General features: G+C 44.7%; 1 protein-coding gene across 1 annotated transcript in view; it reads right to left on the bottom strand.

Moving 5' to 3' along the window:
- The window catches only part of SZT2 (SZT2 subunit of KICSTOR complex), a 606663-nt gene that overhangs the window by 193339 nt on the left and 390351 nt on the right, over nt 1-22973 (bottom strand). Inside the window, exons 51-53 of the mRNA XM_069227802.1 lie at nt 16157-16339; nt 15249-15443; nt 10768-10943 (exon numbers count right to left, since the gene is read on the bottom strand). Of these exons, the coding sequence (XP_069083903.1) occupies nt 10768-10943; nt 15249-15443; nt 16157-16339 (554 nt within the window). The remainder of the gene's footprint in view (nt 1-10767; nt 10944-15248; nt 15444-16156; nt 16340-22973) is intronic.

Here is a 22973-nt window from a genome sequence, read left to right as displayed (position 1 = left end):
AAATATTTTGAAGAGATGGCTTTTATAAAGTCACATTTGCCTTCTCTGAAGTTCCTGGACACCAAATCTTCATTTTGCTCTCTCCCTTCTACTACTCAGTAATTAGCATTTCAATCGGAGTGAATGAGGTATAAACTTGCACCCAGGAGAGGGATGAAAGGCCTTGCGTGTTAGGAGGCAGTGTTGTGTCCTTGACAGGGTGGCCCGTAAGTTGGGCCCAAGAACTTGATCAACTTAAAAGAGGCTTACCCTGTCACAAGCAGATATGGCTAACACCCAGGCCTCCCAGCCAGACGAGCTTTCATCACAGTGTACCTCTTGTTGATATCACAGTGTAAGATCCTGCTTGCATTTCAAGGCCTGCTTGAAAGGTGTGCTGAAGCTTTTCATGTTACATTTGGGACACACTTCAAAGCAAGCATTGAAAGAGAATATCAAAACAATTTGTGTGTAACCACTGTCTGGTTGCTGAAAGCTCAGCTTTGTTTGACCAGACTTCTGACCCTGAATTTGTTGGTGGTACTAGGGCTACCTAAAACTGGGGTTTAGTGTTAGGTGTGGGAGGAGACTAAGATTACCAGACTACACTCCCCATACATATTCCCCAGGCTTCAAACCCCAAGTTTAGTGTGGTCAAAGACTTTGAACATCTTGAAAATGTAGGATTACCCTTAGTGTCATTCTCACCCATAAGCTTGTGCCAGGCTTAAATGTGGCATCTCAAACCATCCACTTCAGAACGCTAATTGACCTGTGGAAGATCAGAAGAGGACTAAACCTGCTGTCTGAGACTCAAGAAGAGCTCTTTTTATTGTACCCATTACAAAAGCTGACTCCAGTGGCATGATGGGGACCGTCTATTAAAGCTGCAGGGAAACCAAAAAAGGCCTTTTCTTGCAACTGCCCAGCTGACGAGCGGCAAATGGACATGGACCTCCTGTTAGCCATGTTGGTTACCTTACGGGTCTTTAGGTGCCTCCCCTGAGGTCCTGGGGGCTTTAGAAGTGTACTCTTGTGGCGGATTGGGACTTAAATGACTAAAGTCAGAAGGTAAAATCTTTGACCAGGACGAACCTGGTTAGTAGATCCAACCCGCACTCGTCCCACAGTCAGCATCAAATTCCATCGAAGTCCTGTTCTACCGCAACTACTGACTATCATTGGTACTTTGTGCTTTTTGGCGCTATTTCTACCTAAACTTAAAAAAAATCATATCTCCAGTTTCCCTACTGGACTTTTGTAATTTTTGTTTCATTTTGTTTATTACATTTTACTCTGTTTTTCTAAATTCATTTTGGGATTTTCTAAATTCAGTTTCAGATTTTCTAAATTCATTATGGGACTGCCTGTAAGTTGAACCAGTTTACTCTGTGCTATAGCTACCTGGGGCTTGAGTTTGGGTTAATTTAGTGACTTTAAGGGTTCACGCAAACAAGGATTGTGATTATTATTTAGGGTGGGTAATTACCACGTCAACTAATAAACCAGTTTCTTACACTGTGCATAAGCAGTGACTAAAACCTCATGTTAAATTGCCTAGTTTCTGCCTCACCTTAGTTTTACTAGGCCCAGGTAGAGCTATCGTCAGCCTCCTGTTACTTAGTCCGCTCACTAGCCCTTACCAATAACAGCTTACCTCATGGTTCAAATATCATTGATTTGTTGATGTGCCCAAAACTTTGTACCACAATATAGCAGAGACCCTTGGAGGTTCCTATCTCTCTCCATGGCATCCCAGGAGAATAATATCACAAATCTCTCTGCCAGGATAGCTCCCACTCCCCTTCATAGTACATCTAGAGGCATCCATTGCCCCTTATTGTGCCCCAGGAGGATCCACCAAGCTTGAGGAAAACATTTTGAATATATACCACCCCTTTAACAATGAGTATCCTTCACTAATGACCGATACTGAGGTGACATCTACTTTTCCCAGCACTCAACCTCCTTCTTTGCAGTTTTTCCTGTGACGTTAGAAACCCTCTCAGCACATATATATGGAATCAAGTCTGGTTCACTTAACAACTTTGAACCTGCACATATTTGTAGCCAGGCGCTAGACGTTATAGCCCCACAGCTGCCACTCCTTTGCAATGCATCATTGAACTCTGCAGCAGTTCCCTGTCTGTGAAAAGACATTTTGATTATTACCTTCTGAAAACAAAACTATTGTAGTTACAGCAATTCTGAGTAACAACCACCCAATTCCCCTTCTTTCTATTCCCTCCAAGATCCTAAAAAATATGTCAACTCTTAACTCTCTGCCTTCAGAGAATACAATAAGCTCTTGGATAATTTGGAAGCTGATTTCCTCCCTCTACATAATGCTGAGGTGAACCTACTTGTTGTCACAAACAATATTTGTGTCATATTGGACAGAGAAGGGAGCACCGTGTTAGGTCTCCTTGATCTTAGCACTGTCTTTGATACTCTCTCCAACTCATCAGAGCCTCTGTTTGGAGTTAATTCAAGAAAAAGCTATTTAGTGACTGACTTCTTTTTGGAGTGCTCATTCCCATGCTTATCCTCTCACCACTCTACTGTCAGCGTAAGCCTTTAATCCTCTCACCATTACAATGTCAGTGCTAGTCTTTAGCACATGGGGTACTGAATGGCTCTTTGCTAAGTCTGACACTTTTTATTTTCCTTGCCATCTTGGTTGACCTTAACAGTAGATTTGTTTTTTACTTTTAAGTACTGTGTAGAACACACTCTGCTGCCTCTTTTACAGGACGGCCTTCTGCCTCTAATTTTCAAGCTTGTCTGTCTCCCATGGCTTTATTGAGCTGCTCCCCTTTGGTGGGAGGGTCTTTACAATGTGGTCACCATTATGGTGGCCAGTCCCAAAGCTCCATCTCCCAAAGAGTCTGCAAGACACCTACAGGTCTCTCTGTCCTTCATGAAACAAACAAATACTAATGCTTCTTGTTTTTACTACTTACGCCTGTTATGCAAGATAGATCCCTTTACATTTCTCAGCTCCTGATCATTCTGTGGCCCAAGCTGTTATTTTATCAGAGACAGACTACTGTCATTCTTTATACCTTGGCCTGCCCAAAAGATTACAACACAAAAAAAAAAGTATTAAGAATATTTCTGCAAAACTCCAACGTAGTCCTCCTTTTCCACAGTTCTATTTCTTCCCAACTTAGATATCTGTCTTTAATACATTGCCTGAATTTTGCGAGTATGTATTGTTCACCCAGACTGCCATAACGGTGGTCCAGCCTTCATTCAATCCAGAATCAGATGTTACACCCCAAGGCAGATGATATGTTCAGCTAAAATCCCTCTGTTAACAGTTCCCCCGGATAATGGAATGCTGACCCTATCCGTCTTCAGTCAGTAATTGATCATTTAATGTTTTGCTTTTGCAAGAGACTGAAAACCTGGTTACACTGTTGAACTCAATCTCATTAATTAGCTCAGATCCTTGACATCCTTTCTGGGTAACTGATATTGCTCTACAAGTACACATTGTCATGTTCATCCTGTTACATTCTACTTCCTACCCAGGGGACTCCTTTTATCCTGGAATCTCCTTCTACATTTCACTCATCACTGGGGGAGTGCCTTTCCCTCACACTCCAGTTGTGCTCCAAGAAGGTCCACTCTCTCCCTTCTGTGCCCAAGGAGGCACCCATCTGTCCCTACTATGTGGGGAGGCTCGTGTTATTCCTTACTCATACTGGTTCTGTTTTATAGAGGCCCAGCTTTGCCAATACATAGCAGATTTTGATACAAAGCACAATCCATCTGGAGATGGTGCATTTTGGACAGCTTTACTGTAGGAAGCCTATGGTACTTACACCTTATACCAAGTCCAGGTAGCCCCTCTTAAAGAAGTGTAGGCAGTGTCTAGAAGTCAGGCTCTCTAGAGGTAGCTGTGGATGAGCAGCCAAAGCTTATCTAGAAGACATGCAAAGCTCATGCAATACCACTGTAGTCACACAGAACTTACACACATGAAAGAAACATTCAGTTGTACAAAAAATAGAGGTACTTTATTTTTGGAACAAATCACCACAAAATACTAGACAGGTAACCCGCTCTTAGGAGGTAAGTAATACAGTAAATATATACACTAGTAATCAGAAACAGGCATAGAAAAGGTTAGAAAACGGGACAAATAGCAATAACCAACAGTGATCCTGGGGGGGGGGGGGGGGGGGGGGAAGCACAAACCATATACTAAAAAAATGGAATGCAAACAAGGTACCCCCTACCTAGGCACGTAAGATGTGTAGAGGGGAGCTGGGAGTACTAGAAAGCCACAGACTAAGTAACACAGTACCCCCCAGCAACCAGGAATGCAGGAGTAAAACACTGGATTTTCCCCAAACCACCCAAAAGGAGGAAAAGAAGAAAAAGAAGACACCCAGAGAAGACTACAAGAAAACCAGCAGTGGATTCCTGAAGAAAGAAGACCTGTGGAGAGAGGGGACCAAGTCCAAGAGTCACAGTGGAGTCCAGGAGGAGAAGGAGCTACTACTCACCCAAACGTGGATGCAGGAGTTGGTTGACGGTGATGAAGAACAGGTCAGCACTGCAGCCCTGGATCCGGTGAAGAGTTCGTGATGGATTCAGATGGAGTCCCACGCTGGAAGGAAGATTGCAGACGGGTGTTGGTGCAGGATTTCCACCAACAAGCCTTGGCAAAGGCAAACTCATGGTTAGGGGAAAAGAGGTGCTACCGGGGACCAGAAAGGCCCAGGAGGACCCAACCCAGGAGGGGGAGTCACAAGGGACCCTCAGCGCAGAGAGTCCACAGGAGCAGAGGCAGCACCTACAAGAGTCTCACAGGACGGGGACACAGAAGTCGCATTAGAAGCCCTCACAGCACTACAAAACAGGATCCCACGCCGCAGGAGGCTGTGCTTTGCAGGATGGAGTGCTGGGGGCTGGAGCTACACGTCGCCTGGAGATCCCTTGGAGGTGATGCCAACCAGCCTTGGCAGCTGCAAGAGACGTGGTGCACAGGGGTACTGTCCTGTGTAGGAAGGCAAAGGCTTACATCCACCAAAGGTGGACAGCTGGCAGAGAGGACCAAGAAGACTACTCCAGACCACAACGCGTAATGCAGGATCCATAGAGCTCAGCAGGAGAGGAAATCCACGAGCTGGTCGTAGTTGTTGTAGGTGCCTGCGATTTTAGGGGAGTGACTTCTGGGAGATTCCTTCTTCTTCTTGTGCAGGCTGAAGAGTTGCAGTGTTCTGAGGATTCACAGCAGGGGAAATGTTGCAAAGCTGCAGGAGACGTGGAAACAAAGTTGCAGAAGAGTCTTCTTCATTGATTGCAGCATTTGTAGATTCCTGGAGGGTCCAGTCGTAGTTCCAGTGGCTAGAAGTTGAAGCAGAGTTTGCAGAGGAGTCCTGCTGGAATCTTGCAAGCCAAATCTGAGGACTGGTCACCTAACCAGGTGAGCACCTATCAGGAGGGGGCTCCGACGTCACCTGCCTGGCCTGGCCACCCAGAGTTACCTCCCAACCTGGGAAACAAGATGGAAAACCCAGGGATCCTCTAGAGGAGCTCTGGGCACCACCCCGGGGTGGCGACGGACAGGGGAGTATTCACTCCCCTTTCCATTGTTCAGTTTCGCACCAGACCGGGGACTGGGGGCCCCTTAACTGGTGTGGACTGGTTTATGCATGGAGGGCACCAATGTGCCCTTCAAAGCAAACCAGTGGCTTGGGAGGCTACCCCTCCCAAGGCAGTCACACCTATTTCCAAAGGGAGAGGGTGTTACCTCCCTCTCCCAAAGGAAATCCTTTGTTCTGCCTTCCTGGGCTTGATCAGATCAAACAGCAGGAGGGCAGAAACCTGTATGAGGGGTGGCAGCAGCTGGTCTGCCTAGAAAGCCCTGTAAGACTGGTGGTAGCAATGCTGGGGGTGCGGTGACTTCAAAAGGGAAGGTTGGTCTGGCAGCCGCAGGAAGGCTGAGATGGCTGATAAATAACTTTTAACAGTGCCCAAGGCAAGGCCTTGCCAGGCAAGGGAAAGCACAAATAACAAATCTTCTGACACAGGTGCACATAGGGGATCCACCAGATGAGCAAAACACCATGCCACAAACATTTCCCAATGAGGATTTGGTAGATGGAGTTTTGGCTGACAGTGTAACATCACAGACTTCAAGAGGAAGATCGAAAACTCAACTGTTATCCCTCAATCTCCAAGCACAAAGCTGAAGAGTGCGCACGTTTGGATGTGGCACCCTGCACTGCTGCTATGACATGAGGTCCTTCTAAAAAGGCAGCCTGATCGGAGGAGCAATGCTAATGCTCAGGAGAACTAATATCACACCCTCGGAGCCCAATCCAGGGCCACTAAGAAGACTTGGGCCCTGTCGGGCCAAATCTTCTTGAAATCGCAGGGCACTGATGGTATTGGGGCAAAGGGGTACAGGAGTCCCAAACTCCACTTGAGACGAAATGCATTTTCAAGTGTGAGCCGCTACAGAAACTCCAACGTGTAGAAGCAATAACATTGCGTGTTTTCGGTGAACAGATCTAGCCAATGCTCACCCCACTCTGGGAAAACAAAGTGTGCACCATCTCTAGGATAAGGCCCCATTTGTGGTCTGTCAGGAACCACTGGCTGGCTGAGCTCCTCTGCCCTGGCATTCAGAGTCCGCCAGGTGCTGAACAACCCGAAATATGTCCTGACACTGTTTGAAGCAATACCACTTGGCGGTGATGTTGTCTGTTAACACGTGAACCAGCCCTCCCCTTGATGGATGGTAGGAAGGCTTTGAGTTCCAGGTGGATCACTCTGACAAATTGATATGGAGCTGAGAGACTGACAGAGATCAAAGTCTTCTGATCTTCATCTCTCCCCACCCAACCCAGGAGTGATGCATCTGTCACCACTGTGAGATCTGGTTGGGGAGGGGAAAGAGTTCTGCCGCTAACCCAATTGCAGACCAAAAACTACCACTGCAGATCCTTTGCAGTTCCCATTAGATATCTGGACCAGGAATTCCAGAAATTCCCGATGCTGCACCCACTGGGACTTGAGGTCCCACTGCAGAGCCCACATATGCTAGTGGGCATGTTTTACCACCATGATGCAGAAGTCCAAAAGGTCCAGCAGCCTCAGAGTCAGTCTTAGTGAAATCCGAGCTAGAGGCTGAAACACTGGTATGAAAGCCTGAATATCCTGGAGTCGCCACTCCAAAGGATAGGACAGAGACTGCACTGTGTCCACAATGGCTCTAATGAAAGGGAGCACCTGAGAGGCAGTCAGGTCACCTTCGGCACGTGCCTATGGAGAGCCCACTTTTAACATCCAATTGTTAAGATAGGGGAAGACTGGAACCCCTGACTTCCACAGATGTGCTGCAACCACTGGCATCACCATGGTGAACACCCAAGGGGTGCTGGTGAGGCCAAAACGGAGCACAGTAAACTGGAAATGTTTGTGGCCCACCGTGAACCACAGCTAATGTTTGTGGGCAGGAAGGACAGGGACATCAACATAGGCATCCTGCAAGACCAACACTGCCAACCAGTCTCCAGAATCCAGGGCAGACAGAACCTAAGCCAATGTGAGCACTCAGGAAGTTATTAAGAGAGCGCAGGTCTAAGATCAGGGGGGAGGCCTCCACCCTTCTTCTTTACCATAAAGTAGTGGGAATAGAAACCACACTTTTTCTCTGGCATTGGCACCTTCTAGGTGGCACTCTGAGTAAAGAGAGACAGCATTTTCTGGTGTAGCAAAGCAAGATGGTCCTCTGTCAGTTTTTTTTTTTTTGAGTTGGTGGCAAAGGTTGTGGCTGTCCACGAATGGCAGGGCGCACCCCTTCTGAACGATATAGAGCACCCACCGGTCCGATATAATGGTGGCCCATTGGGACAGCTGATGCTGCTCCCCACAAGGGTGTGGGACTGTGGCGGTCAGTTACTGCGTAGCTTGATGGGTATGCTTCCTGTGTCCTGCGTCCTCTATGGGAATTACAGCCCCTTCTCTGAAAGGACTTGGCCGACTGTTGTCCCGGGTAAAACTTGTGACCACAATTGCCCGTTCTGCGGCCTGAGTAGGCAAGAAAGGACTACTGTTGTGGCCGGGTTGAAAGGGAGAGGCACAAAAATCGAGTGGTGACCCTGCTCTTGAGAAATTGCTTCAGAGCCACGTCGGCCTTCTCGTTGAACAGGTGGGACCCATCAAAAGGCATGACAATCAGGGAGAGTATCCAACTTCTTGGATTCCCTATCAAGTGGTGTGATATGCAATGAGCTCAACTTGATTTTGGATGTGGAGGCCTGGACCGCCAGGCTCCCTGAGGAGAGGTGCTGGGGAAAGAAAGCTGGGTCCCCTGGGGTGGGACGATGCAGCTTGAGCAATCATGTGGTGCGCAGGAGACCCTTTTAGCCCAGGCCCCCAGGAGAGTATCGATGAGGACTTCATTAAAGGACAACAATGGCTTTGGGGCGCTTGCCCCTGCCTGAAGCACTACAGTCAAGATATCCGACTTAAGTTTGACAGCGGGAGACTGAAGGTCAAGGACTTCCGCAGCCCTGTGCATCTCTGTGGCAAATGATGCACATTCCTCCGAAGCCTGGCCCGGAGGGGAAATCAGGGCACTGGTGGTAAAATGTCTAGTCCACTGGCATCCTCTGGTTACTCATACCAGTTTTCTCATCAGCAGGGTCCTCCTCATCGCCTACTTGGGGTTCGTAGCGTGACACTAATGGAGCAAAGTCCAGGGGTAGGTAAGGGGTGAACAGCTCCAGGCTCAGTTCTGGGCAGCCCTGGGTCAACGTTGGGAATGACAATATGCTTGTCATCATGTGGCACCGACAGCGGTGGTGGCAGATACTGGACGGAATTGAGCCGGAGTAGGTGGTGGTACACCCGAGGCCGCGTTTTGTAGCAGGGATGGATCCTTAGGACCTGGGCAGGTGTCAAGCATGAACCCTCCAGTGGTAACCAACCGGGGCACCTCTCAGCTCTGTGGGGCCCACAGGCACTCCAGTGAGAGTCAAGGCCCAAAAGATTGTTTGCATGGCCTCGTAGAACTCTGGGTAGGGTGGGGGCAGGCCCAGACATTGGCTCTGCAGGTAGAGTGCAGGAGTGGGGCCTAGAAGCACGAGGTCAAGTGGGTGAAGATGGAAAATGCTCTGATGACTTTGTTTTGTGTTTCTTGGACTTACCCAAATTCGACCAGGAGATCTTGGACCTTGAAGACAACTGTCCGCTGGAACGACTCCTGGAACGGCCTCGAGAATTTCCACAGGAATGAGATCAAGAATGACACAGAGCCTTCTTCTGCTACGCCGTCAGGAGCTTCAGTGCCGCTTGTGGATGGCCTTCGGATATATGGACTTGCATTCAGTGCAGGGCTAAGGGTCATGCCCCAATCCCAGGCACCAAAGACAAACCATGTGGAGATTAACACCGACCTATGACGGTGACAATACCCACAAGGCTTGAGGCCAGATGGTTTTTACAGGGCAAATGTCCCTAACACGCTAGGAGCAAGTTTAAAAACAGAAACCTCGACAAGAAGTCGAAAGAATTGGCCAAAAAGTGGACGAGATAGCTCTCCGGATCTGAGCTGTTGACAGGGAAAAAAAGGAACTCATGTCAGTGCTTCAGGGTGGTGCTTATATGGGTCCATCAACATCATTTCTAATGGGGGGTGCCACCTACCGGAGCGCAGAGGTACTTCTCAAGATTTTCAAGATCCAGTCTGATGCCTGGAGAATATTCTAAGGTGAGGAATCCGCAGTTAGAAGTCGCTATCAGATACAAGGTCACTAGTACAGACCAGGGCCACAAGCCTGCTGTACAGCAGCCTTACCCACCCCAAAGACTGCAGTCTAAGCCCCATTTTTCCTCAGTACTGCCATAAATATTTCCAATTCAAAGTCTCAAATGATTTCTAGATGTCTAGCGTTACAAGTGCTCTTTCCATCTCTTTACTTTGGGTGATGTGCAGGACATGAGAAAGTCTCTGTAGGTTCATGTGTGTCCCGCACCTGGCATACACTTACAATGAGTATCAACATTCAGTTGTGTCACCAGACGTAAGTGCATCAACAGGGTTTTTGAAAATCCAGTCATATCTACATTCATCACTGACAGGGGTCTATACCAGCTTGCAATGCTCTCTTTATTGCGATCTGGAGATTCCCATCACACCTTACTCTATCCTGGGATACCTGCATCACTCCTTACTGGGGCCAGGGAGAATTCACCATCACCAATTATTGTGGGCCAGGAAACTCCCAGGACTCCTTATTCTCTCTCCCAGACCCATCAATCCTTACTGTGATGGCATGGTGGTCACCAAAATCATTACCCGTGGATGCCCCAATGCTATTCCATAATGTATCCCAGGGTCATCTGTCCTTACTGTGGCCTGGGACGCCCCATTACCACATACCATGCCCTGGGAGGCCCCATTACCCTGTGAGAGTCCCATCAAGTCTTCTTGTACCACATGTCCACTCCTCTTGATTATGCCAATGAAGACTTTCATCATAGCATACAGTGCAATGTGAAACTCCTATCATGCGTTACTGTACTCCCATCTCACACAAATCTTTACTGTGCCCTACGAAACTCCCTACACTATGCACTACTTCATTTTAGCTTCTCATTAACACATTTCCATGACAAAGAATACTCCATTCACCATCTACTGTGCTGCAGGATGTTAATATTATTGTTCAATGTGTTAGTGGGCCTCACTTCACTATATATGGGTCTATGGGAAGCTCCCATCACATATTACAGATCCCCAAATAAATATGGTGACATTACCAGCATGTCCCAGAAGCTGCGCCGTCCCATCCTGCTGGGTGGTGTGATGACATCAGGATTCCCAGCACCAGGCATTGCTGTGGATGAGAACTGCAGTGGTCGTGGGCACAACTTCCCAGCGCCCCCAACTGTGATGGACAACCCCTTGGTGTCAGACATGGTCCTCCTCAGACGACCTGAAGAAACAAATTTTAAAGTTAAAGGACCAGGACGTCTTTCTAAAGGTTAAGGAGGCAGTGGGCTCTTGGCTCCAAAGGAGTCTAATAGACCAGCATTCCATCTTTAGAGATGTCTTTTGCATCACAAATCTCCTACAAAGTGGTTGAAGGCAGAGAACAGAGTTAACAACTCAATGGACAATAGACGTGCACGCTGGTGTTTCTCATCTTAAGACAAAAGATCCTCTTGGGGGCATGGCCAGGAGTGATCCACCATGATTCAAATTGATTTTGATATCAGTGATGCCAGCTGGTTTCTTCTCAAGTTAGATAACTACATTGTCACCTTCCCCAATATGTGCCTTTCCCTTTCTGTTCAACCTTCCCCTTTGGCCAATAATGGTTGAATGGGGCTGGATAAGAGAGAGAGGGGTGGTAACATAAATGTGCTAAACATTACATCCCTTCTGGTTCAATACCATAAACAGCTCAGTGTCACAATGTGTAGATTCAAACAGACTGAACAGGACCAGGGTAAACCTTGATTTAAAAAAATCCAGTGCTGACTTCAACAATTTGCACCCCACTACAGGTCCACCATCCTTAGAGAATTTATTAGAAAACTATATTGCTTCTCAACTCAGAGATTCCAACACAGACTGCAAAATATTGTGCGACTTAAGAGATTTTAGGAAATCCACATATAAGAGATACTTTTCTGATGACACTATTAGGACAATAGCCACTGGCAAAGATAGTCTTTTAGGTCAACCACACCTTCGGCTTCCTTTGACACCACCGAGCATTCCATGCTGCTCAACACCTTTGGAACCTGAACTGGGCAGAAGAGCTCAAGTTCTAGAATGGTTCACATCTTATATGGTGATCTCTTTCATCAAGTAACAATCAAAGATTCCAAATACCAAAGTATTCCATCTGTGTACACTGTACCCCAGTGAGTGATCATACCCCTTTCACTTATACAGAGTCACTAGCCTATCTCAGTACGGCATTCCATCAATGTGTTGACAATAAGGAGCTGGGTGTAAAATAAAAATAAAAAATAAAAAAAAATATATATATATATTGGGCAATGCCTCGATCCTGTCTGAACTATTTGCAAAAACTCATCAGAATGTACTGGTATACATTCATGGATACATATTTCCAATAACGTTTCAGAAAATAGGTTTTATATAAAGGTACAATTGAAGTGAAAACATTATTACAAATTTCTAAAATATTTACAAATTATAAGCTGCACAGTTAGTTCCCTTGATAAAGTACAGAGGACAGAAAAATCTATAAGAATACAGAAGTCTGAATAAATCACCCGTCCACACTCACCATCTCTTGCAGACAAAGTTCCACAAGCAATTCTTCCAGGTCTTCCAGTTCTTCAAAACCAGTAATTTACCTATCATCAGTAATTTTGTGCAAAATGCTTGTTTCATCCTATTATTCTAATTTAATATTTCCGATAAGTATGGTCACATTTTTTCCCAAGGAAGGGTTTAATTAAAACTCTAAACCTGATGATGAAAATTGGGCACCATGTCATACAGATTAGTGATCGTGAATCACTGAACCAGTTAAATAGATCAAAACATTTTCTTTTTTTGAATACCCAATATAAAAATTGAAAGAATTCCACAAACAAGTCTCTTAATGGTTTAGTCAATGATGATGTCTCCCTATGGTCAAGAGAATTCCATAAACACAATCGCCAGCAGGAGCAGGGGAAGAAACTTTATCTTAAGATATAATTCCTGGTGCAAGAGACAGAACAGTAAACAGACGGAGCACCAATCTGTTTGGTGGTTCCCTCTCACTTGATGTGCGGCAGCAATCTGAGCTGTGGTGGAGAGTGGGGTGTTTAGCACATTCTCTGCATTGCTGAAGTTTGGGCAGCTTGCAAAGAGACAATGTGCTACTAAATAAACATTCTTGTTTTATCTATGGTCATGTTAACGCTGTTTAGAGCTATGTCATAAGCAGTACCATCCTGAAGGGGAGCAACTTAAGCATGTGCATCTAGGAAAGATTCAATACTGTAAAACACTGAAATATGAAAACATATGTTCTACAGTATTCCCTGAAGGGCTAAACCAATGCAACTTTGTATTGTGCGCAGAGAGGGCAAGGAAACTGTTTGCATCATGTATAGCTGAAAGGTAGCCCAGTCCTAGCCTGAATTTAAACACAAATTATTCTGCTGTTGAAAGTATTACTTCACGCAGGGTGGGCGAACTGAAGCAGATATCCAGCACTCCACTCTCCCTTTAAGCAGGGTGACCGAACGCAAGCAGATATTCAACAGCGATATAGGCCCCTAATTAAATTTATATGTATCTTTAAATCATTTAACAAAATGTAGAAAACTGATCACACTAATGCTCGGTAAACTAGACAGCATAAACACAAGAAGTGCAGCTTAAAGGTGCATGGACAACAGACATGATCTGACCAGTCACTAATAATCGAACAAATTCCATAACATTATTGTATGTGTAAGGATATCCTTAATTGTGCAAATAGATATGAAATCCAAAGGAGAACTGTGCTTACTTGTATTATGTGGACTAAACCCAAGACAGCGCCAGACTGGTTATAGTTGCATTGCCTGCGCCTAAAGTAGGAAACCATTTATTTTGGGAAGTCAGTCGCTCACCCTGGCTATGACTGAACAACTTTTGGAAGAGGAGGGAAATTGAGATACTCATTGCACTCTATGGCAACTCCTGGAGATATCTGCAAAGACCTTCAATCTTCTCTGTGAGTAAAATTGAAAAAAAATAAATGAACAGTGCCTTCACAAAGACCAGATGACATGCAGATCTAGGTCAAACGCTGGCATCATTTAAACTGCGTAAAGACCGAGTGCCATTTACACTCATAGAACATGGGAAGTATGCATGGATCCTTGGTGTTGAGCAATCTCCTGGATAAGTGCACAAATTGATATTCATCAAAAAGCCTACTCTAAAATCGCATACTATATATGCCATAAACTAAACACAGTTTATAGTAAGACAAGAGAGCAGAACAAGGTTCGCTGTAAGTGAAGAGAATCTCCCCAAGGTGTGGAACGACGTCACAGAGAAGAACCTGCGTCAGACCTCATGTAGGAATATTACACCACTCATACATAGCAGGGTCCCATTATAAGCGCGATCAGGTTCAGGAGCCAGTTTGGGCAGCCCTTGCAATATATGCCTAAGAGAAGAGAAACACATCTTTGAGCCATCTGAGAAGGAAGAGTGGTATATGTACATTAGCCCTGAGATTTACAAATGTAATGAGTGGTGTAGCAAGTACTTAATGAAGGGAGACTGTTTTATGATTAGCTGTCACTTCCCAGGTCATCCCAGTTTGTTATTAGGTGGGTGGTTGTTGGTGCTCTGAAGAAGGTGTACGGGATCTCCTGGGTTTCACTGAAACCACAATCAGAATTTAAAAATTAAATTAGTAAATGGCCCAACAGGCCCAACACTGTGTGTAAAGGAAAACTGAGAGAAAGGAAAGAGTTTACATACACTGATCAATAGCAAATGGTATGATTGGATTATTCCAATCTGGAAATCTGAACAAAATATTATCTCCATAGTTGCTGGATGTCTGTGTATGCATTTTTGACAAGTAGGAGTGGAGCATTTGTGGAGTATTGTAGAATGGATGGGGTCATGGATTTTATGAGAGAGATGACTGTGTGAGGAGTTGATTAACTTGGTTTTGTAAGATTTACTCAACTGTAATAAACTAGATATCCTATTATTGAATCTTGAGTTATAGGAAGATGTTTTGTTTGAAAATATGGTATTTTGTCTTAATAAATACATTTTGATAGCTGACTCCAAATGAAACATGTCTATGATAAGAGGTACTGTTTGAGTATAAGGAACTTGTATAACAACTCTTCACTATTATAAGAGGATATGGGCTTTCTTCTTGTGTGGTTTCTTTCCTCTGTTCCGGTCCCTTCATTGTTTCAGGGCCCCTCTTTGTTAGTTTATAGAAGCCACAGGGAACACTCCATCTGAGTAGATCAAGACCTACAATAAGCTAAACTGTATTGCCCAATGATGATAACATTCTCACAATGTACTCTTTCTGCTTTATTTCTTCAAGAACCTTACAACTTTACCCTACAACATCCTCTCACACACATTTAGCTATGCATTTATATGCTGAATAAACCGAGGTCCAATCACACACCAGGGGTCAGTGGGCATGGATATCCCTGGAAAATCAAAAACAGCACCTCAAGGCGCAATGAACAGTCACATGTAGAAGAAAATATACCAGCACTAAAGGCTCTCTTACCATTTCCCACATCTTCTGTCTCTGCAATCTGAACAGGGCAGCCCGACTCCAAGCATAGAGGTGCAGGTAGCAGGCGGAACTCCATGATAGTATCGCACAAGGCGTGACGAAGTGCACTGCTCAGCTTATCGGACAGCTGCAGAGGACTCACATTTCCTTTCTCCCAGATATTAAAACGCACCAGGGTACATGCGGCTGTGAGGAGAAGGTGGTATTAGAAACTTGCAAAGAGGGAAACGGGTGAAGATAATAGGGAGAGGGAGCAAAAAGGAGAAGAACAGGACAGAAATGAGTAGAAAGGCTATTGGGGTTAGACTGGACAAAAGTAATCTGGAGAGTACAAGATGTGGTATGTGACAGGAAGTTCAAGAAGGGGAGAAGGAAAGATGTAAGTGTGTAGTGAATTAGAAACAAAGGTGGTGGAAGGTTAATGGTTATGATGGGGCGAGGTGTAATTAATGGGGTGTGGAGGAGGTGTAATTGAAAAGGGTGAGACAGTGGGGTGAGGTGTCTTACAAAGCACTGGTTAAGATGAACTAGAGTTGAAGGGAGCATTAGGTGACTGGAAGGAAGGAAGAAAATAAAACAAATTCAAGACTTATGCCGCTGAACTTTGAAAGAAAGAAGGAATGGAAAGAGAAAGGAACATAGGTGCAGAACCAGAGAGCTGAGAGCAAGGGAAAAGACAAAAAGAACAAACTTAAGAGGAAAAGAAGGGCCAAGGAAGGAAAATGTGAAGGGTACAGCAGATGCCCGAGATATAGAAGCAGAAAAGGGTTAATGAAGAGGACTGGTAAAAAGCAACAGAAATTGGAAAGTGTGTCAAAGCACTCAGGGAGCGGAGGTTTAACGAAGCTGTTCAAGGAAGTTCAGTGGGAATTTCTTAACACAGAACACTCAATGCTTACCTGACTGGACACCACCTGGAAATGTGTCCACTTTCTTCACAGTTGTCAGGTTCTCAAACTCTACATCTCGAAGTGTAAATGCAGAGTGTGCCTCATGTACTGTTGGATCTGGCCTCTCACTGCACACCAATGAAATGGGGGTGCCCTGCTCATCCACAAATGATAGGGCTATGCAGGCAATTCCTAAAAGCATGAGATCAAAGCAGTGAATTCAAGATTCTAAACCAAGCTGACATGCAAAACTGAGTAGAAAGCCTCCATATCCTCTATCTTGTACTGAACAGGACCTTTGTAGTGGATAACTAACTTTAATAAAGGAACAAGTAAATCTACGAACTGCGCTGCACAAACTTCCAATATCCCAGCGATAACAGAGCCCAGAGCAAACTGCCTGAAACTGTACTCTATTCTTGTTGGCTGTTTGATCCTCTGTATGCTGGGTTAAGTTGGAGAGTTGCGAAAGGGTCAACAGTATGCTGACCACCTGGGTGATCCAGGGAGAAAAGATGGAAGGCCTTACCCACACCTTAGTGACTTCATCATTTCCTGTTGCTATTGTACTCTTAGCACATGGGGTGGGGGCACCAGAAGCTTGACTGTATATTCTGAACCGTGTGGGCAGGGGTTGGCATTTGCATATTGTTGATTACTGTTCTAGGTCATCTTGAAGGAGAACGCCTACTGTTTCTGGGCTCTACAAAGAGGTCACTGATGCGGACAGCAGGTAAAAACCTCCTGAGCTTGTCCAGCTGCTGAGTACAGGGGAGTTAGGGAAGATGACTGACTCATTGCAGAATCTCGGATGTGGGCTTTATTAGATGTCCAGATGACAAGTCTGTCCACAATTTCCAAGACTGTGACTCACTTTTAATGGAGGGGGTCCAATGGAGAAAAGTGTGGACAAAACGGGTGGAGCAAGTCTGTTGGTTTTACCCTGGCTTTGGAAGAAATGTTACAAGGCCCTTTATCATTTGTTGGGCCCGAAAAATATTTTACAATTAAACCTTTGCAAAATGAAACTTGCAATTATTAGGTTGGGATGTTACTTGGTACCTTTAGATACAACAGTTACTCGCCAGCTCAGCAGCTTTGAGATCAGAAGTTTAAAATCTAAGTTACAATTGAAGAAGGCATAATGGCTGTGCTGATCGCCAACCTTCATTCATTCCAGAAGAGGCTATAGTCTCTGTTTGTTTACCTCCATGTTGCTGTTCAAAGAGCAGTTTGTGACATTACTTGCTCTTTTTAAGAATCTGTCTCTCTGCTAGACTATTTTCCGATTAAATTCAGGTACAACTGTTGACTTTGGTCAAACAACAGTATCTACCAATTCTTAATTGCAACACCATTTCTAAAAAAATTAAAAAAAAGTAATTGCTGATTCCTCAGAGTCAGGTGATTTCTGAACTAGTCTGCTCCTTCAAACTGTAATCAGATTTCTGGAGAGCTTGTGGCTAATCAGCTGAGGGACCATGTGGAGTTTCTGAATGGGTGGGATTCAGCTGTCATTTCAGAATGCAACCTGCGTTTTTACCAGGACTTTATGACCGATGGGTTGCACTGAGTAGCTATAGCGTTAGTGCCCTAATTCATTTGGAACGGTCAGTGGGATTGAACATCAGCCACCAAAATACATTTACTACACCTGCGGAATCAGGTCTGTCAAGATGAGAGGTTCAACAGAAGGCGCGGTTTGGTCCTTTCTCACAGATAGGACACAAGCTGTCTCCTTACCATTGTTTACATCCAAGACTATAGGCTTAACTTGTAAGGTCCCTCCAGGACCCCCCCCATTCACCCAGCCCCTTTAATGTCTACATTGAGCAGCCAGAGCCTTCGTTTGTATTAATGACAAACAGATATTTTTCCGGTTGGGTAGAATTTGGGGAGTAGCAGCATCTGACTCCCAGCAGTGTATGATCAGGGTCTGGGTCCGGATGGGCAGCTAAAGACTCAGTGGATCTCAGAGAAGACGGAGGTTGCGATTGTGGGGTGACACTCTGGTGCTTGACCATCTGCCAGGCAGCCCTCGGTGGTTTCCACCAATCAATAACAACAGTGCAAAACCTGGGTGTTGCAATGTCCCTTTTTGGGTAGTCACACTCAGTTTTTCATTTTCGTTTTTGGGGCTCATCCTGTGGTGATCTTGAACTCTAACACGACACTCTCCAGTCTATGTGCTCTGACCCCTAAAACATGCATAAATTACCTTTAAAACTGATTGGCACTTTCCTATAAAGCCATATTATATGGGCAGATATACATCCCAGGCAAGGAAAGTTAAAGGCCACTTGTGGAGTGCAGCACCTATTGTGCCATCAACTATAGTGGCAATGAGAACTTGGCTTCAGGCCCACCCTGTGTGGCCTGGCAGAAGCAGCTTGAACCAGGCTTTTAAAGCCTGATTTTGAGCATTAAATAAATACCTGGCTGCCCACAAGGGGCATACTATTTAGGGAGTGGAACATGCGTGACATTAGAAATTGCATGTTCCTCCATTGTCTAGGCCCAAAGCTACATTGTCGCTGGTCAGGCTGTGGCTGGTACATGAGAAATGTCAAAGTATAGATTATGCACTTTCATATACAAGATTTGACATATGTCAGCTACAAACTCCATTACAAGACTTTTTATGATTAATAGAATCCAATAACATGGGAAAGTGTGATTTTTTATTACTTATATGGGAAATTTAATTTTAGAAAGTTTCCTTTAGTCTGCTTGAGGCTGCTAGAGCCTCTCCAGCAACTGCCCAGCTGGTTCTTGGCAGGAATTAGGTGTGACAGAGGTGTGTAAACCGCTCCCACAGCAGAGGCCTGGTAGTGGGGAGGTGTTTTCACCAATGGCTGGAAAACCAGTTAGGGTGGGGCAGGAACTTGTATAATATCAAACAGCACTGCTCTGTCAGAACTAAATGTTAGATGGCACTTGGAAAATCCCATATTTTCACCCGTGGACAAAGTGGCACCAAACTTAGTGGGAGGAAATCTTCCACTGAGTATGTGCAAAGAATCGGTTTTGAGTGGCTACAAAGGAGGAGGGCTGCTCATTATCCTGGGTGCACAAGCTCTGCACAAGGGGAGAAATGTTTCCCCATCTTGAATTCGGAGGGTGAGAGGCATTGCGGGTTTGTTTAAAATACAGCAAACAAAACTGCAGAAAAAGAGTGTAGGTTAGGTTACGGATTTCCCAGACAGCTTTCCCCACCTGCATGTCGGTGAACTCTACAAAGCTGAAAACTCACACAGCTTCACTTCCTAGGCCTGTGAAAGACCAGAAGAGGACTGGACCTTCCGTCTATGACTAGAGAAGAGCCCTAAAGTACTGGTCCTGCTCCCACTTGTATCCTGGGCAACGAAGACTCCAAAGGTCTGTTGGGGCACCCCCTGTGTGACTACAAGGACACAACAAGCTACAAAAGACCTTTTGCTGGAAGTGCCCAGCTGACCAGTGGCAACTGGACCTGGACTTTGCTGTTGGCATCTGCTTGACACCCTGACTGTTTCTTAGTGCACTCCCCTAAGGTCCTGGGAGCCTTAGGAAGTGCGCTCCTGTGGTTGTTTGGTTACCAGTAATGTTTGAAACTTCAAAAAACTTTTACTCCAGATCTTTAGAGGGACCTTTTGGGGGAAAAAGTATCCAAACAGCAGTTTCGTGACATCGGACTGAATTTCAGCTTTGTTTACGTAAAAAAGTCAAGCAGCTTTGAAAAAATGATAAAAGTCCCATTCTGTGCTGGGAGTTCGTACATTTCCAGCTGCTAATCTCCAAAGCTGCACAGTTCCATTATGACCAAACTGCTTCACATATCTGGCCTTTGGTGCCACGGCCGTGGCTACAAACTCAGCAGCAGGCAGCTCAAGGAGGATCTCTATTCTGAATAAGTGACAAAGAGCCAGATGTACGAAGATTAGCTATTCCTAATGTATTAACATTTTGAGTTTCATTAGAGATTCCTAATGGGAGGCAAATGGATCATACCTCATAGGTCAGGACTTGCGACCCACTAGGATTCCCAGCAATCACAGGGTTGGTGGCCTGCTGGGGTCAGCAGACCACAAGGTTTGTGATTACTTATAAATAAAACAATCTTTTCTTAAATTCAGCTTGTTTTCCTTGAAACAGGATGTGTTTAAAAAGAAAAAAAAGAAATGTTTAAGTTTCATTTTTGAAGAGTTGGCAGTGCCCTGTGGGGCAAAGGGGAATGGGTTCCATAAGGACCCCTCCCCATATGGAAATTGGTTGCTACCACTTTTTAAATGGTAGTAAAGTATTACTGTTTTGCGACCTGAATTTAGTCAGAAAACAGTAATACATACCATAACGATTCAGTGTTTGTAAGGGATGCCCAAAACACACCCCTGCCAAATAATGAATCATAAATGAAAATTGTGATTTGGTAACAATTTCCTGAATCGTATTTTGTACATCAGAAAAAGCATTTTTACGTTCGCAAACGGCACCATTCTGTGAATTGGGTTGTTTGCAATGGGAAAAATGGTTTGTACACCTGGCCATAGTCCCTTTCTGCATTTGACCACTTTTCTGACTTTCACTGGGACCAATCCTCTTGTTGTAACCAACCAGGACTCCACCATGGTTGGCCTCAAATCTCTCCTAGATCCAGTTCTACCACTTCCGCATGCTACCACTCGCATTCTGTGCTTTTTGGTGCTATTTTCACTTAAGTTTGTAAACATTCATATCTATGGTTGTCCTTGTAGGAGTTTTGTCATTTTGGCCTTTACTCGTAACATGGTTCTCTTTCTTTTACAACTTGTTGTGGATTGTGTTTTGTTTGACATGCTTTTCTACTGTGTCTGTCCTGCTTAAATACTTTACACATTATCTGACTGACTGCTTTGTGTCAGATAACCAAGGATTAAGCACAGGTTTATTTTATACCATTTGTGTGGCATCCAGCAAGTGATGGTCTTATCCTTTTACACCTGTCCACTACAGATAACGATACTCTTTCCTACACTCGGTTTTTAAGATAAATACTGATTTTTCCTTACATTCCCAAGTCATAGCTATGTCATGCCTTTTTTGACTTTCAGGAAGGATACTACACTGTCTAAATACCAATAATAGAATCTCTGCACTTACAGTCCAGCCCAAGTTGTGCCCATGCTTGATAACAAAAACAAAAAAAGTTGGTGCCCTTTGAGAATGGTATTTCTGGTGGGTACATCATTTTGCTGCAGACTCCTTACGTTATGAATTACCCTTCAGGTTGGTCGAAAAAATCTTTTTTCCATCAACAACTCTCCAGCACCAAAAGGTAGCGCCAAGGGGGGCGGGATGTCCACCTTCAGACATGACACCACTGGAGTATTGTAAAGTCTGTTCCTGAACTTTTTCCACACCCCACTGGGTACTGCAGAGAGGAAAATAACATGTTTGCATATCTTCAGATCCAAAAAAAGTGATGGGACAATCTCCTAAGGAGAGGAACGAGCACTGCATCAAATCTGCAGGAAGATCAGATATCCACCAACAATATATTTACCGCAGATCAGTTACCTTTTCGTTTGGCCGTAACCTGGGCTGTTATTGAAGAGATTCTATAACTAGTATTAAGCCAGGATAGTATTCTTTACAGAAGTAAAAAAAAAAAAAAAAAAAAAAGCTTTTGCCTCAGAAGAATACATCTACCTGCAGATTCCTCACCGTAAGAATGAGCCACAAAAACACCTCTGAGACCGAGTCGGCTGTCCTGTCTCTATGCCTTCAGAGGAGGCTATGGCGGCTCTTCTGAAAGCGATTAAAGTTTGCTGAGGGGCCACCATGTTTCATGCAGTCGCTCAGCAAACTCTTTTGTTTTTCAAAAACAAACTCATGCTTTCTGAAAATCAGCAAACTTCTGGCCCAGACAACCTGGGAGTTTTCTCCCAGGATAAGGGGTCCGTTTTCCGTTTTTCTTTTCAAAACCGCAAGGCTTTCCCTGGTGATCCAGAGTAGGAAAAGGTACATCAGAATTTCTTAGATATGGTGAAGCATCTGAGGCACCTAGAACGACAGCTCGATGACAAGGAGGATGGTTCGTCCAACTCATAACAGAGCAAGCTGAACCATCTGTTTAGCAATCATTTGTGGCTGAGTGCCTGGTCTGCCAAACTCTATAATAGACCCCTCAGTCAACTGAGAAAGATGCTCTTTCTATATATGACGTCTCTTCAGGTGGTGTTTTAACCCTGAATTTGTTCAATACACTTTCAGTGTCTTCCTTGTCATCTAACATATGTGAACAGCGTCATATTCACACCTGAAAAATGTAGACAGCCTGTTCTTGAAACATTTCATTAGACAGAAAACTCTGCTATAAACAGCACTTCTGTCCTAACAGGCTTCTCCTGTGACTGCCTCTCTGAGAAGCTCTAGTATGAAAGTGCAGTCTCCTAAATTAGTTTATCATTAAAACATGGATGGGTTTCTATGTATGGTTAATGATGTCTACAAATGGATGTCCAAGTGTTGGTGATTCATCTGTTCATGCTCTTGTAATTGAGTTTACAAAAATAATAACTTGCCCTTGATAGTGTTGCGTGTGAGTGTACAAGTTACTTACCTTCTGTAACACATTATCTGGTAGAGACTATCTAGCTGCAGAATCCTTACCTTAGAATTCCCTGGCATCAGCTTCGAACCGGGAATTTCTCTGCTGAGCAGTACCCTGAGTGCACCTTCGGGTGGCATCGTTCAGGTCCGCATGCGTCGTCTGCTCCACGTGGCATCGTCAGCATCGCTGAAGCAGTCTGTGACATCACGGTCTTCTATATAGGCACCACCCTACGTGCATACACCTGTTCTTTTC

Source organism: Pleurodeles waltl, chromosome 4_1, assembly GCF_031143425.1.
Source record: "Pleurodeles waltl isolate 20211129_DDA chromosome 4_1, aPleWal1.hap1.20221129, whole genome shotgun sequence".
Classification (NCBI taxonomy): domain Eukaryota; kingdom Metazoa; phylum Chordata; class Amphibia; order Caudata; family Salamandridae; genus Pleurodeles; species Pleurodeles waltl.
Note: the sequence above shows the minus strand (reverse complement) of the source record. Positions and strands in the feature narration are given on the sequence as shown.